Below are 15,891 nucleotides of genomic sequence, written 5' to 3' on the forward strand. Positions count from 1 at the left end.
GACTCGTTGCAGGAGTCCCAATTTATCCACACAATCTGTCATACCTCTCCTTGAATCCATTAACAACTGCTAACAACTGACTGACAACCCAGTCCATTCATTCACAACTCTACAAGTGAAAAATCTAGTCCAAGAAAGGAAAGGCTCATTTTCTTTTTCTAATGTAAATATTATTCTAGTGAATAACATTTACATTAGAAAGGTTGTTAACTTTTCTAAGAAACAATAGCAAAATAGAGCATAATAGCATTTTCAGAGCATAAAGCAGCATGTTATAGTTTATACATGACAATGAGTAAGTGAAACTATTCAAATTGTAATGGACAAAACATCTAAAGTCCTAATTTGGTAATAACCCTCAAGCAAGAGGCAAAATAGCTAATACATTGTCAACATAACAAAACCAAGTGGAGGGAAGTGATGATAGTGGTGAAAAGACATTCTTCCAAGCGTTCCATGAAATAACTTGATAGACGTGGTGACAAGGGAGACCCTATGGCACAACCGTCCACTTACTTGTATAGATTACCTTGCCAGGGAAAAGTATCCAGTGTACAGCAGTCAAATAATTTAAGGATGCCAGCTGGAAAGTCCTTAGAGAGCATTTGAATCGTTATATCTAATCAGGTGTGTATATTCCAGCTATGCACTGCAGATATGGTAATTGCATGAAGAAATAATTTTTGAGCAATTATTTGTATTAGTTATTTATTTAAAATAAATAGTCATGAACTGTTAGAAATATCAAGACATTCACAGTGTGACTGTAAATCAGATAAGACAAGCATTGCTATTGAAGCATACCTTGACTAGTCATATATAAAGAGAATGATGTGATTCCCTACATGAAGTCTCTGACATGATATCTGTGTGTATTTTTAATTGCTGAAGTTGAGTAGATACAAATTTGTACAGTAAAGGCATGTGGATTGTCAATAGCACAATTAGGTTATTTCTAAGTAGATTACCTGCAGCTGAGAAGGAAAGTACAGTTAGTTATTCCTTGTTGATTCCTATTAGATAACTGTGTATTTGTTTTTAAACTGACATTTGTGTTTATCCTGCTTGACAATTTGAAAGTGTTGAAAACATTTTGTGTAAATCTTTTTTAACTGAGAATACAAAGTCAAGTTAAAGAGAGTAAAACAAAAACATCTGCCTCTTCCAAATTTATGTAGCATTTACATCTCAGAAACAAAGGATTGAAGTGATGTATAAATAGAATGTTTTTTTTTCATAATAAAGTAAGTTTTTTATAGAAATTTAATGCTTTTTTAATAATGTTACCTTATTACAGCACACCCACTATAATATCTGCCATGTTCCACTGTATCTAATGAAACATTTGTAATGCTCTCACATTTGGGGTGGTGTCCCTAAGAGCTCTCTCAAAATACTTGACTCAATACAGGAGAGGATAGTCAGATTTATCAATGATCCATCTCTTATCACTTCATACAGATCTTTGGTTTCTGCAATATGTATCTTCTATAAATATTTCCATGGTAAATCTAACAGACAAGCTTAGGTGTTGAACGTTATTCATAACTTATTTTAACAGTATTAACAACAACAAATGGGGATGCTTAAGAGTCAGAGCTGTATAACTGAGAGGAGACCTCCACATAGCCTTTAAAGGAATGCGGAGAACCGACCAGGGCTTCTGACCTAATGTCCAGTCCTCACCTTCTCGTGGTGCACTCTGTTGAGTATCTACCTGGATACTGAACGAACAAGGATGGGCTGGCAATTTGGGATTTAGCCGACCAAATTGTATTCCTATTGGTTAAACCAAAATACAAAATGATGGTACAACATGACAAAATTTCATGCCGGCTGGGGCGTGCCCCATTAAACAAGGCCCCCGTTGTTTTCGCCAGGGAACCAGGGCGAACAGCGAAAAGTCAGCTACTGGAACAAATCTGAAAATACACCCGAACTCAACATCACCAGAGTTAAAGATCGGTACTTTCAACATAAGAAGCCTGAATGGCAAAGAAATGGAGCTAGCTGAGGAATTAGTTAAGTATAGTTCGCCCACCATTTCTAGATCCCTTGTTGGATTTGTGCCAAGAATAGTCAATTCATGCTGAAGGGGAGAAAGAAATGAAGGATGTATGAATTGGTCGCAAACATGGGAAATCACGTGCTTTCTTGTCTGTCACTATACTAGTACTAGCTTGATTTTTGTTGTTCTCTTTTTGCATTATTTTTTTATTATTAATTTGTATGATGGATCCAGTACAGTCAACAAGTTCTATTGTTACACATTTCAGTAGCTCTTGTAAAAGAATATTGAATAATGTGCTGACATTCTGCGAAAAAGAATCGTCAGAAGGCCGTCTTCTTGTTCCCCTTTCTCGAGTCATAAAACGTGCAAGTGCAATTGCAATTGCCGGCGTATCGGGGTCGACTGTTAAAAGAATTCGTAGGGAATCAAAAGGTGAAGGTAAGCCAAAATTTAAATCTTAAAAAAAAAAAAAAAAAAAAAAAAAAAAAAAGCCCCAAAGTAAAACCATCGAAACCGTAGCTTTGAATGATTTTGATGTAGACGTTATAAGAAGAGCTATTCACGAATTTTACATATTCGAGAAAAGAGTGCCAACTGTTCTGAAATTGATTCCTGTGCTTAAAGAAAAAATTAATTTTCCTTGGAAAAGAGAAACTTTAAGGAAAATACTTCATGAAATCGGATTTTGTTTTAAAAAGTCCCAGAATAAAAGGAAACTTATCATGGAGTGAAGTGACATTGTTTTATGTAGAACGTAGTATTTGCACGTATTAACACTCTACGTACATTTTTCCAACTGTTATACAAGCAAAATAGTTACACTTTAAAAACAACAATGTTCGTAAAAGAAAAGCTAAATTTTCCGACCTGTAATAGTAAACAAACTGAGTTTGTTTATTATTACCTCCCAGAAGACAGACTGATTACCCTATTATCGGAATGGATTCTCCTTTTTCTGACATGCACAGTAGTTTCGAGGGACCTCAAATCGGTGGGCGAACTATACCAGATTGACATAATAAAAATTGGTGAGATCTTTCTGAGCAATAAATACAAAATGTTATATTCAGGCAATGACAATCAAGGAAAAGAAGTCGTAGCCATAGTATTCAACACAAAATACAATGCTCATCTTCTTGAATGGCAGGCAGTGTCAAGTAGAGTGATTTGGGCAAATATCAGAATGGGGAACTGGACAAAGTGACTTATTTGTGCCTATGGTCCCACAGAAGGTTCTACTAAGGTAGAAATGGAGGAATTTTTTGAGGCTCTAGAGAAAGCTACTGACACAATGAAAAAGGAAAAGTTGGTTCTTGTTGGGCATCTAAATAGCAGAGTAGGAAGTGATTGTTGGACATACAAAAATGTTTTGGGAAAATTTGGAGAAAAGTGCAAAGCTGATAATAATGGCAAATACCTGTTGGATTTCTGCTCAGGACATGGACTGGTTATTACTAACACCATGTTCCAACATAAAAATGTTCACAAATTCACATGGAGAGAAGAGGCAAGGAATAAGAAAAGTCTCATTGACTATGTTATTGTTGATAGTGATGTTTTCTCCCTGGTGCAAGACACAAGAGTGTACAGAGGATTTGAAATTGGAAGCAATCACTATTTACTCTTGAGCAGGATAAAATTGAATTTCATATTGAAAAGAATGACATGTAAGAAAGTTTTAAAGCAAATAAAAGTTGAGCAGCTCTCAGATGTGAACTGTAGACTAAAATACATAAAGATTATTGAAGGAAAAATGAAAGAGTTTGAGAACAGGAACCAAACTTTGGAGATTCAGTGGCAAGTCTTGAAGAAAACCCGATTGATTCAGCTAGAGAGGCATGTGGTGACGTTGTCTGCAAGGATAGAAAAATTAGAACTCCATGGTGGACAAAGGAAGTTAAACAGGCAGTGAAGGAAAAGAAGAAAGCGTATCAAAAGTTCCTGGCAAACAAGTCAGCTTCTGCTCTTAGAGAATACAGAGACAAATGTAAGAAAGCTAAACAGTGTGTAAAACTGGCTGAACAAAAATCATGGGAGGACTTTGGCAAGAACATAGAAAATAAATATCAAGAAGGTGGCAAAATATTCTGGAGGTTGTTGAAGAAGCTTAGAAATGGTGGAAAGAGTGCTGTAAAAGGAATTAGAGATGATAAAGGTGACATGAAAATGGGAGAAAAAGATATCCTTGAAGTATGGGGTAATTACTTCGAATAATTGCTAAATGAAACAAATAGTGATCAGTGATTTAAAAAAAAAAAAAAAAAAAAAAAAAAAAAAAAAAAAAAACATTCAACAGGCATACAGTCAGGAATACATATCCATACTTGAAGTAGAAAATGCCATCAAAGACTTGAAATGTGGAAAGGCAGCAAGAGTAGATGATATTCGACCAGAAATGCTGAAGTATGGTGGTATAAGAGTCTTACAGTGGCTGCACTGCATAGTTCAGAACGCCTGGACAGAGGGACGAATTCCAGATGATTGGAGTAGAGCTCTAATAGTACCCATATATAAAAAAGGAAATAAAACTGAATGTAAGAATTACAGAGGTATTTTCCTACTGAGTGTTGCTGGCAAGATCTATGCAAGTATACTTGAGAAATGGTTGAGAAGAATTGTGGAAGAAAAGTTGTGAAGAACAAGCTGGATTCAGGCCAAATAGAGGCTGTCAGGATCAGATCTTCACTTTACGACAAATAATGGAGAAATCAAGGGAATATAACAAAGATCTGTATTTAAGTTTTGTCGATTTGGAAAAGGCATATGACAAGCTGCCAAGAGAGAAGCTATTCAATACACTGCAGTTATATGGTGTCAATGGGGCATTATATCAAGCAATACTTAGTCTTTATTTGAGTTGTAAGTCAGCAGTTAGAATTGAAAGTACAGGAAGATGGTTTAATGTTAAATGTGGTGTGAGACAAGGATGTACATTATCCCCTCTGTTATTCATTATCTATATGGATCACATTATGAAGGAAAGTGGTATTAAACAGGATATCAAAATTGGAGATGTTAATGTCAGCTCTTTGCTTTATGCAGATGATGTTATACTTCTAAATAAATATCCGCTACAAATCTGCAAGATTCTCTGACTAAATTGAACAACTGTTTTAATAGATATGGTATGAAGGTCAGCAATAAAAAGACAAAGACAATGAAAATAGGCAGAATCATTGAAAATGTCAACTGTGTTGTGAATGGAGAACCTGTGGAACAAGTAAAACATTTCAGCTACTTAGGCATGATTTTTAATGAAGATGGTAAATTAAATATGTAAATAGACAACAGAATCAACAAAGCTGGTATGGTAGGAAGTCAATTGAATAAATTCATATGGAATAAGAGAGAGATTAGTCGGAACACTAAATTAGCTGTATACAAGACAGTGTTCAAACCAGTTTTAACTTATGGATCTGAGAGCTGGGTCAGAAGTAAAACACGTGACCAAAGACTAGAGACCACAGATATGAGAGTCCTGAGAAAGATTAGAGGCGTGAACAGATGGCATCAATGGCAATATCATATTAAAAACGAGAATATTAGGAAAGAACTTGACATTGTCAGCATCCAGGAATGCGTTAGCAGAGCTAATCTCAGGGTATGGTCACTTAAACAGAATGGGCGAGGAAAGATTAGCAAAACAAGTGTTCTCTGCCAAGTTGGCAGGAAAACGACCCAGAGGAAGACCATGATATAGGTGGATTGATACGCTACAAAGTGCCTGCCTTAGACGATAGAAATATAAGATCTGGTAATGTTGGAGTCTTGACAAGTAACAGACTGATTTGGAGGAAAATTGTAGATAGGAAGTTAGTAATGATGTAAATTTTTCATGTAGTACTATCATATCCTGTACACCCCTTCAGGGTACATGGCAGGAATTTGATGATGATGACAACAACAAATGAACTATTAAAAAAGATGTTTATTAACTGGTTTATATTTCACTGAATTTTAAATCAGCATATTCAGAACATAAAGTAGCATGTTATAGTTTATACATGACAATGAGTAAGTGAAACAATTCAAATTGTAATGAACAAAAGATCTAAAGTTCTAATTTGGTAATAACCCTCTAATGCAAAAAAAAAGTATTACTACTATGTAGGAGTCAATCTTAAGATATCTTAATATACAAACAACTTAAAAAAAAAAAAAAAGCAATTACCATTTGTTTTATTTTTATGTTCTTTATGGTAAATGCAAATCTTTTATAAGATTTGTATTTTCCAGTGTTTTTTGATATTTTTTATTTGCGACTGCTCTTGTATTTCAGATTTGTTGTTGTGCTTCTATACCTGTTTGCCCAAAATGTATTGCCAAATTTAAAAAAGGAAGGTCATTACAGTACTCAGCTTTAAAATACTGATTATATTTCTTTTAGTTTATTCATTAATAAACATGAACATTAATAGAACTTGTTAACTTAAGGTGAATTAGATGGCATCATATAGTGATGGTTGAATTTTTTTATGACAGCAAACTTTGATTCTTCATCCCACAAAACAGACAGACCAGCTAGAGGACACATGCACATGGCAACCATTACATTGAACTTTATATAAAGCCCATGTATTGAACCATAGTAGGCTTATAATCTATAATGGGGAAGTTGAAATGATGAAATTATTATTATAAAAATCCTTTCATTGACAAGTTCTCACTAATAGAGCATTCATTTACTGTTTTATTGAAATACTGCACTTTTACCTCCTGGAATGTTGTAGCAACATTGGTTAAACCTATCCATCAGCATTCTTTACAGGTTCCATTCTAAATCTACTATTCCCTGAGTGTTACAGATTGATTATTTTTTTTATGTATTTGTGTGTGTGTAGAGAGAGATTTATTTTTCACTTAAAGTTTGTTTGAAAGGAAATAGTTTGTTCTAAGATTATTGGAGTGGGATTATAATATACTTTGATACTTAAATACAAGAATAAAATTCCACATCTTGAATAAGTAATGACAAATTATTGAAAATAAGAAGCTTAACTTACATTTATAAATGGATTGAAGTATTTATTAACACTTCGAGTCCTAGACCTACTGGGACTTAAAAAAAACCCTGTGTCCTGACTATTTTTAGCTCTATTTAAAAAATCGCTGTTCAGTATTTCTGTGAAATATCCAAATAATTATTTTTTTGTCTTTCAGTTAGCATCTTTGACAATTAATTGGAACAAAAATTTTAGTTATACATGTGGTATGGGTTCCAGAAACGGGTTTCAGGAAATCAAGTTTTTGAAAAAAATAAAAAGTTAATTTTTTATTAATTTCTATTTCTATTTACTTCTTTAATGTTCAAAATTCAACAAATTCAGTCAAAATATTGCTTAGATGTTACATCTTCTACGCGTTATTCCCGCTTCCTATGCAGGGGCCGCGTATTATTTAGATGCAACTTCTTGTTAGTACTACTCCCAACCGACCCGTCGCCTGGTCTGCCACTGGGGGAGGATATATTTTTGACTGTAGAGGCGTATGTTCAGGGGGCCGGTTTGTCTGCTTGCGGGATGAAAAACGCCAGATAAACTGGCAGAAAAAACCCTACTGACCGCGCCCAAGACCGGCTAACTTGTTTTTTATGAAATGAAATGCTTAGATGTTACATAAATAATGAAAATTATGAAATTTATGTGTTATGATGAAAATATCATTTTACATAGGTGGGGTACATCACTATAATTATCCACTATTAGCCAATGTCTGCCCAATCATCTAATTCAGATTCTTCATTATCAAGTATTTCCTCGAGCATTTGTTCTAATTCATGTTCACTCAAGAATCGTTTTACACCCTTGCTTTGGGCACCACTGGGTCCTGGTTTCCAAGGTGACAGAGAAATTCAAACTGATCTCTCAGGTCACAAGAAGAGAGTTGTGAATTCCTTATATTGTTTAGATTGGAGCAGCCAGAGTTATGACGGCGCGATGTGATATAAAACGAACATGTGCGATCGTACGTGATGCAACCAATGGGCAGGCATTACGATATACTAACATGAATTCCATTTTTTATTGATAAAAGTGAACCATCCTCATGGATAATGAAGCTGAAGGATCAAATTTAACTGCAGTACAGTCTGATAATGAATTTCAAGCATATATTATTATTTTCGGAATTTTTAATTTAGCGATGTAAATATACATTGATGGGATTCTGGGTTCACACGCAATTGATGTATATTTACATCGATAGGACTCGAAATGTTAAAGTTGTAATTAATATTCGGTATACATTGTAATTTCCTCAAAAATAATAGAAATAGATATAGAGGAACTCATTATATTTTGTATCAATTATCTACTCGGTTTTTCTCTAAAAACAGGAAAATAAAAAAATATTAAAATATCATATCTGGACTTTTGTGTGCAGATATATATGTTCACCTGGGTTCCATGCAGATGAAGAAACAGCAGGAAAGGTCCAGCACTAAAATCATATCTGATTTGTGAAATTCTGCATATGACGATAGACTGAAGCAATGTGGTCTTCAAAGTTTGAGTGATAGAAGGAAGAGAGGAGATATGATAAAAACATACAAGCAAGTTGGTAAGAGGTGTTTATAATATAGATACATGGGAAATTTTGCAGATCATGGTATGTTGGGGAGAGAACTCAAGGTCATTCCTGGAAGCTTAGTAAGGGTATAATCAGGAAGAATGTGAGGTCCTAGTTCTTTTCATGGCATGGAGTAATATTCCAGTGGACATGTGATTGTGTGAAGGAATTACACCTTCCTTTGATGAGCCCCTGACTCCCTGAAAGTACCTACATGTAATGATAATAATTTAAAATAAAAAAAAATGCAAAGATATATAAAATATGATTCAAGTATGATCTAGCATCTATCCAGTAACATGGAGTAAACCTTTATCCAGTCTTTTCTTATGTTGGGCCCATATACGAGAGGTTGGCTGTTCAACCTATAGTACTTTAGTACCGTATATGGGTAGTGGGAGAAGAGAGGAGGAACTTGTTAACATAACATTTGATTTAAAAGCCTGTATATTGTATTCCTTGGGAAATACATTAGGGGGAAGATTGTTCCACAGTAAAGCAGTAGCAGGGATGAAGGAGGAAGAAAAGAAACTTGTTCTGTGGGTTTCGTGTACTGTGAAGGAATGTTGGGAGGTGGCTGTATGTGTTCCAATGAGTTTAGTAGAGAGTGGGGGAATTATTGATGTTGTTTCAGATGAGCATTTTTCCATGAAAATATTTGTAGAATATACAAATTGCAGAGACTAAGCATCTATGTGAGAGTGGAGGGAGTGAGTAAGAGATGGATCATTTATCAGTCTAATTGCTCTCCTCTGTATTGAGTCGAGCATTTTGAGGGAGCTTTTAGGAGCCCCACTCGAAATGTGAGAACAGTATTCAATAGCTGGCGGATTTGCGATTTGTATAGGGTTAACAGTTGTTTTGAAGTGAAGTAGCGTCTTGAGCAAAATAGAAAGCCTAGTTTTTTTGGAAGCTGAGGATGCAATGGTTGTGATGTGTTTATGCCAGGAGAGGCCTGATGTCATGGTAATTCCGAGAAGAGAGATTTCATCTTCTCTGGGAATTTGAGTGTTATCAAAAATAATACTGGGGGAAAAAGGTTCTTTTTTGTGTGAAATAAGATACAACTGGGTTTTTCTAGCATTGAAGTTGACGAGGTTATCTGAGCCCCATTGGAGGATGTTTTGGAGGTCTGCGTTAAGGGAAGTTGTAGTTGATGTTCTGTGGGTTGAAGTGAGTTGTATAGGGTGAGGTTTATCAAATGTAAGGGAGGGGTGCAATGTGCTGTCATCTGCAAAACTGTGTATTGGGTTGGAAGTCAACTGAAGTAGGTCATTGATGTATAGAAGGAAGAGGGTCGGTGAGAGAACTGAACCTTGTGGGACCCCGGCATTTGTTGGATAGTGGGAGGATAGGGAGCCATCTACCATCACACATAGTGTGCGTCAGACAGGAAGTTGGCTATCCATCTGCAGAAGTCCTGAGACAGTCCAAATGATGGGAGTTTGCTTAATAAGCCTTTGTGCCAGACCTGGTCAAAGGCTTTAGAGATATCAAGTACGACTACTTGGGATTCGCCACATTTTTCCATGGCATATGTCCAGAGATGGGTGATATATGACAGCAGGTCACCTGTTGATCGGCATCGACGGAATCCATACTGGTGGTCGTTTAATAGCTGGGTGCCTTCAAGGTAGAGTAGGAGTTGAGAATTAATGGTTTTCTCCATCACTTTAGATAGGATTGAGGTGAGTGAGATAGGGTGGTAGTTAGATGGCAGCGATTGTCACCCTTTTTGGGAATGGGTTAAATATAGGCCAATTTCCAGGCTTTGGGATATATACCGGTGGAGTAGGAGAGTGTATATAGACTGCATAGGATAGGAGTCAGTTCTGCTGCACAGACTTTCAGGACAATTGGATGAATGCCATCAGGGCCAGGGGCTTTTTTTTGTGTCTAATTTTGACAACAGGTTTATGATCTCTTTCTGGCAAAAGGATACAGGGGGCATTGTGTGTTGGGCAGCTGGAATGACTGGGGGACATTTGCCATTGTCGGTTATGCGTGCATTAGAGGCAAAGTGTGAAGCCAGGAGATTAGCTTTTTCTGTGGGTGATGTTGCAATTGAGCCATTTGAGTATGAAAGCGGGGGGAGGAGGATAGTGTAGGGCAAAAGTTGTGACCAATTACTTTGGCGAGAGACCAAAAGGCATGGCTGCCACTAGGACAGGCTGCAAGCTTCCTGCTTTTTGCCCTTTCAAATTCTGTTTTGGAATCATTGATACTTTTTTTGGATCTGTTTCGGGCTTCAGTATAGGTACTGAAGGAGGTTGGTGTTCTTAATTTGAGCCAGTTGTGGTATGCCTGATTTTTCTTTTGCACAGCCTTGGCACATTTTTTGGAGTACCAGGATTTGGATAGGGGACGGCAGTTCAGAGTGGTGTGGGGAATGTATGTTATCATGCCAGTGAGGAATATTTTGGTGATGTGTTTGTTGCATATGTTAGGATTAGAAGACTGCAAACAGTAGTCCAACCATGGGAATGAAGCATAGTAGTCTCGGAGGCTGTCCCATTTAGCACCATTGTAATGCCAGACTACCCTTGTGCAGGTGTGACTGTAAGCGTTGTTGCATTGGGAAGGAGATGAGCACTAGGTTGTGGTCAGAATTACCCACGGGGCTCACTACATTCACTGTATATTTGGAAGGATCGTTTGTAATGAAGAGGTCTAGGGTATTTGGGGAGAGATTTGGGTTATCTGGTATTCTGATCGGCTTATAAACAATTTGTGTAAGGTCATTGGTAATGGCAAAGATTTCAGAGTCTCTGCCTGCAAGATCTGTACAACTGGAAGAGGAAAATCAGTTGGTGTTATGAGCATTAAAATCACCTAGGAGGATGATTTCACTATTAGGATAGTGGGACTGGAGGAAATCAACTTTTGAGGAGAGGAAGTTAAAAAGCTCGGAGTGGTTGGTGCGATTGGGAGAGCGATAGAGACAGCAGATGAATTTGACTGAGTGGGGGAGAGATATTTTTAGCCAAAGAAGGTCAAAGTTGAGTGATTCAAGGTTGGTTGCTCTCTGGCAGGGTATGTCAGAGCGGATATATGCACGCACACACACACACACACACACACACCACCCTTGGGTCGAAAGGAATTAAATAGTGAATAGTTTGGATGGTGCTGGGGGAAGGTGAAATTTGTGTTTCTGTTAAGAAGAGTAGGTGGGTTCTGTTAAGAAGAGTAGGTGGGGTTTGATTGAGTGCAGATGATAGTGAATGCTATTAAGATTGGAGTTGAGACCACAGATGTTGGTGTAGTGGATATGCAAGGGTCTGTGGGGGAATGGCTTTGTCTGCTGGGGTCTTGCACGTTTCCTATGCAGTGCCTGCATACTGGTCTCCTTGGTGGCTGCTAGTGGTGTCACTTGGTTTTTGCACTAGTTTGGTTTGTTTGTAGTCTATGGTCTAGCTGTTGTCTCCCTGGCATTTTTCTTCTAGCTGTTTTTGGAGTTGGCGTCTTTGTTCAAAGATTAAGTCAGGTCGAGCACGTACATGCGATTGGGGGCCTACTGTCCTTTAGCTTGCTATTTATTGCCATTATTAATTTGGAAGTGTTTGTCGGTGTATCTCAGATCACTTTGACGAGACGTGGATAGTTCATTCCGTCCTTTCTTCTGTTTATGGAACCAAATCGATGACATTTGATGATGTTTCCAGGATCAAAGTTGCATTCGCCTGCTAGTTTGCTAACTTCTTCTTTTAGAGATTTACCGTTTTCCTCCGGGAAGTTCAAAATAACGGCATCAAGTCTCCTGTTTTTGGCCTAGAGCGACGAGTGTACCGTTGATGCAATTAAATCACTGAGTTTGTTAGCGGGTACAGATGAACTTGTGATTGGCTGCTGATCGTCGAATATCTCGAGCTTTGTTTCCAACTTTCGGATTTTGGACGAGAAAGTATCGATCGTGTTACTGAGTTGTTGTTCAAGATCTTCGACTCGTTTGCCTATGTTTAGCAGCTGTTTAACGGAGGGCAGGCATATCGAACAGAAATAAGGCTGGTTTAGTTCGATAAGTAACTTGAGCACCGGATCCTCTACTTTCGCGCAGGAAGTATGTAGCCAGTTGTGGCATAAGTCACACGAAATGCCTTTTTTCCTTTCGGTAATTTTGGTTTTGCAACTGAGGCACTTCGTATTGTCTTTCAGTTTGTTGGCTATCGGCTGCGCTATGCTGACGGGACTCGAAGTAATCTTTCGTTGCTGGCCTTTGTTGGCGCCATCTTTATTTCGCATGGTTGGCATATCTCTTTCATGTGGCTGTTTTTTTGATTGAATAATAACTAATATGAAGTACTATGGGTACTTAGGAGTTGTATAGAAGTAGCTGGCTCCTTGGTACCCTCTGTATTCCGTTTACTGGTTGTTTTGCACAAAAGAGATACTTGCAATTGCAATAAAACTCGGGAGCACAAGTTTAACGAAACTTATTCACAGGCAGCGCCTAACGGAGTCTGGTCCTAAAAAGGGATACTCAAGTCAGCAATCAAACTGTCATCCATAGTCCTCACTTCAGTACTTTCAAATAAAGAAAAAAAAACAAAGTTATTATCATCAATCTTCTTCACTATCAGGAGACTCATCAATGGTTGGAGAGATTTGTGATTTGTATAGGTGTTAATAGCTGTTTAGAGATAGAGTAATGCTTGAGGACAAGAGAAAAACCACCTTTATTAATTCTCCTTTTAACTGAAGGAGAACTAACTAATTCTCTTTTAGTTAAAAAAAACTTTTCCAAATGGTTGTCCTAGGGATTTGGACTGTGTTATTTTTAGCCAGAGGATTGTATTGTTGCTGATTGTTTTGCAGGTATATTCTGAAATGTGGAAGCTAATTGTTCAAGTTGGCAGCATTTTCATCACCTGTGTGAGACCCCGTTGTTTATTAGATGCCTGAAATGGCTTAGTCATGTGCTTGGTTTCAAGAGCTAGTTTACATATTATCTTATCCTACCCACAGTATTTTTATGTGAATGTTCACCCACAAAAGTTGCTAAATAATATGCATATAGCACATCAGTACAATAGATGGGATTATATGTGCCATAGGTTTCCATCCTTTCATGTGCAGGATTGGCATTAAAAACATTAAAATTCCATGAAACACTATTTCATGACATGTTCTATACTGCTACCGTCAGGTATGTTGAAAGTCTATTATGTTTTAATATTTTAATATTAAGCACGATTAGTCAGTTAGAAGTGTTCTTTGCTGAAAAACCTTAGTTCAGTTGTTTAAATAAAAATTAATATAATCAGACCATTTAAGTTAGAATTTTAATAAAACTTTTCCCTAGGTATCAAGGGCATCTTCATTATGAATTCAAAATTGAACAAGGCACAAGTAACATAATGAAGACTCAACAATGAGAACATTTTATGATCCAAACTGCTCTAGTCTGAACAACATAATAGTATGATGGCACCTGCTCAGCCACACTACCACCACCCTACTCATAAATCAGGCACCATTAAAACTTTTGTTCATCAAACTTGTCTACTAAAGCATTACTAATGCAAGAAATATATTTTATTAAACCATCTTCCTCTCAGATAGTTGGAATTTTTTGTAAAAAAATTAATAGTTTTGAGTTTCCCATCACTAATCTTCCAAGAAGTTTTTAACTTTATTGCCATCTCATATATTAACAGCATCTGTTAATGAATCTCCAAATTACTTAAATCCGTTGATCTCAGAATGGCTCTTTGCCTGATTAATAAACTTTCTTCCCTTCCAAGTTCTGCAAGGACAAATTCCTTCTTTTGGCTTACCCTGATGCCTATCATGTTCCCTGCACATTTTATCTCAGCCAGACTAACAGATCTTCATCTGTTTGTTGTAATGAATGTCTAGACTACAGGCAGTCACCGGGTTACGAACAAGATACGTTCCTGAGAACATCTTTAAGTCGGATTTGTTTGTAACTCGGATCCCTGACGAAAAGCGCATATGCAGTAATAATAACAACACTATAATGGCTCATATGTGGCAATAATAATACAGTGTAATACTGTAATAATAAGTTACTGAAACTATTAACAACTAACATTAATCGGAAGATGATGATGGAAATAGTACTAGAGAGGATTGACCTGGTGCTGGGGAATCAGGATTTGATTCTGTTTCTGAAGTAGGGGAGCTTACCACTGAAGTCAGTTTCTTGAAAAAAGGTATATAGGGTTTTTTGCACAGCTTTTTTCTTCACAAATGGCCTTGTAGCACCTGTTGTTCTCACTAACTGCATGGTAAACCTTTGTAAACCGCTGAATGTTAGGATCTTGCATCTACTTATGCTTCAGTTCTTTGAAAGAAAAAGTTTGTTCATGTTTATATTTGTCATTAATTTTTCAGTAAACTTCTATAATTAATAGTTAATTAATTGAAGAAAAATTGCAACTAATTTTCTCCAAGGTATTTTTGAAAAGAATATTCTTGGACAGTGTTCCATTTATTGTATGTTTTCAGTATATAATTGCATTAATAATGAAAGTATTTATTTTATTTATAGTCCAACAATGCCAGTAACATTAAATGCTGGCTTTAGGATGCCTTCATGGTTTGATCTGAAAACATTAGATGCAAATGGTCCAGAGGACGAAGATGGTATTCGGAAAGCTACGGAAACAGGTAATTTTCTTTTGATGAAATTTGTACATTAATGTGATAATGATGTGAACATTTTAGAAGTGGATAGTATTTAAACTTTAATTTATATCTTTAAATTATCTTTTATTTTTTAATTTGTGTTGTCATCCCATACAGGGTTGAAATTATTGTACACAAATGCATATAGATTAAGAATGGATGTTAAAAGAATTCTGGCATTACATGTGGTTATTGCCCAAAATATTAGTGTGCTGTCCCTGTGTTAAATAAAATTATCAGAATTGATATAGCATGTAACAGTTACTGTTGATAAACAGGCAATAGATTATTACCAGAAGACCTGTCCAAGTGTGGTGTGTGTATGTGCAAAAGATAAATGGGTAAATGTTATGACTCGAGTGACTGAATAGGAGATGGGCTAGAAAGAGTATCTTGGAACGGATGACTATGAGAGATGAGTTTTGGATTATATTTCTATTCTTCAGATAACCCACAAGGGGTGCTTAAGGGTCAAAGCTGTATAACTGAGAGGAGACCTCCACATAGCCTTTAAAGGAATGCGGAGAACCGACCAGTGCTTCTGACCTAATGCCAATTCTCACCCTCTCGTGGTGTACCCTGTTGGGTATCTACATGGATACTGAACGAACAAGGATGGGCTGGCAATTTGGGATTTAGCTGACCAAATTGTATTCTTATTG

General features: G+C 36.8%; 1 protein-coding gene across 1 annotated transcript in view; it reads left to right on the forward strand.

The window, feature by feature from the left end:
- The window catches only part of Apt1 (Acyl-protein thioesterase 1), a 139,067-nt gene that overhangs the window by 63,733 nt on the left and 59,443 nt on the right, over nucleotides 1–15,891 (forward strand). Inside the window, exon 4 of the mRNA XM_090391927.1 lies at nucleotides 15,093–15,211. Coding sequence (XP_090248053.1) covers nucleotides 15,093–15,211 — 119 coding nt within the window. The remainder of the gene's footprint in view (nucleotides 1–15,092; nucleotides 15,212–15,891) is intronic.

The sequence above is a fragment of the Typopeltis vanoorti genome, chromosome 4 (genome assembly GCF_054136105.1).
Source record: "Typopeltis vanoorti isolate ZY-2024b chromosome 4, IOZ_Tvanoo_1.0, whole genome shotgun sequence".
In the NCBI taxonomy this organism is placed as follows: Eukaryota; Metazoa; Arthropoda; class Arachnida; order Uropygi; family Thelyphonidae; genus Typopeltis; species Typopeltis vanoorti.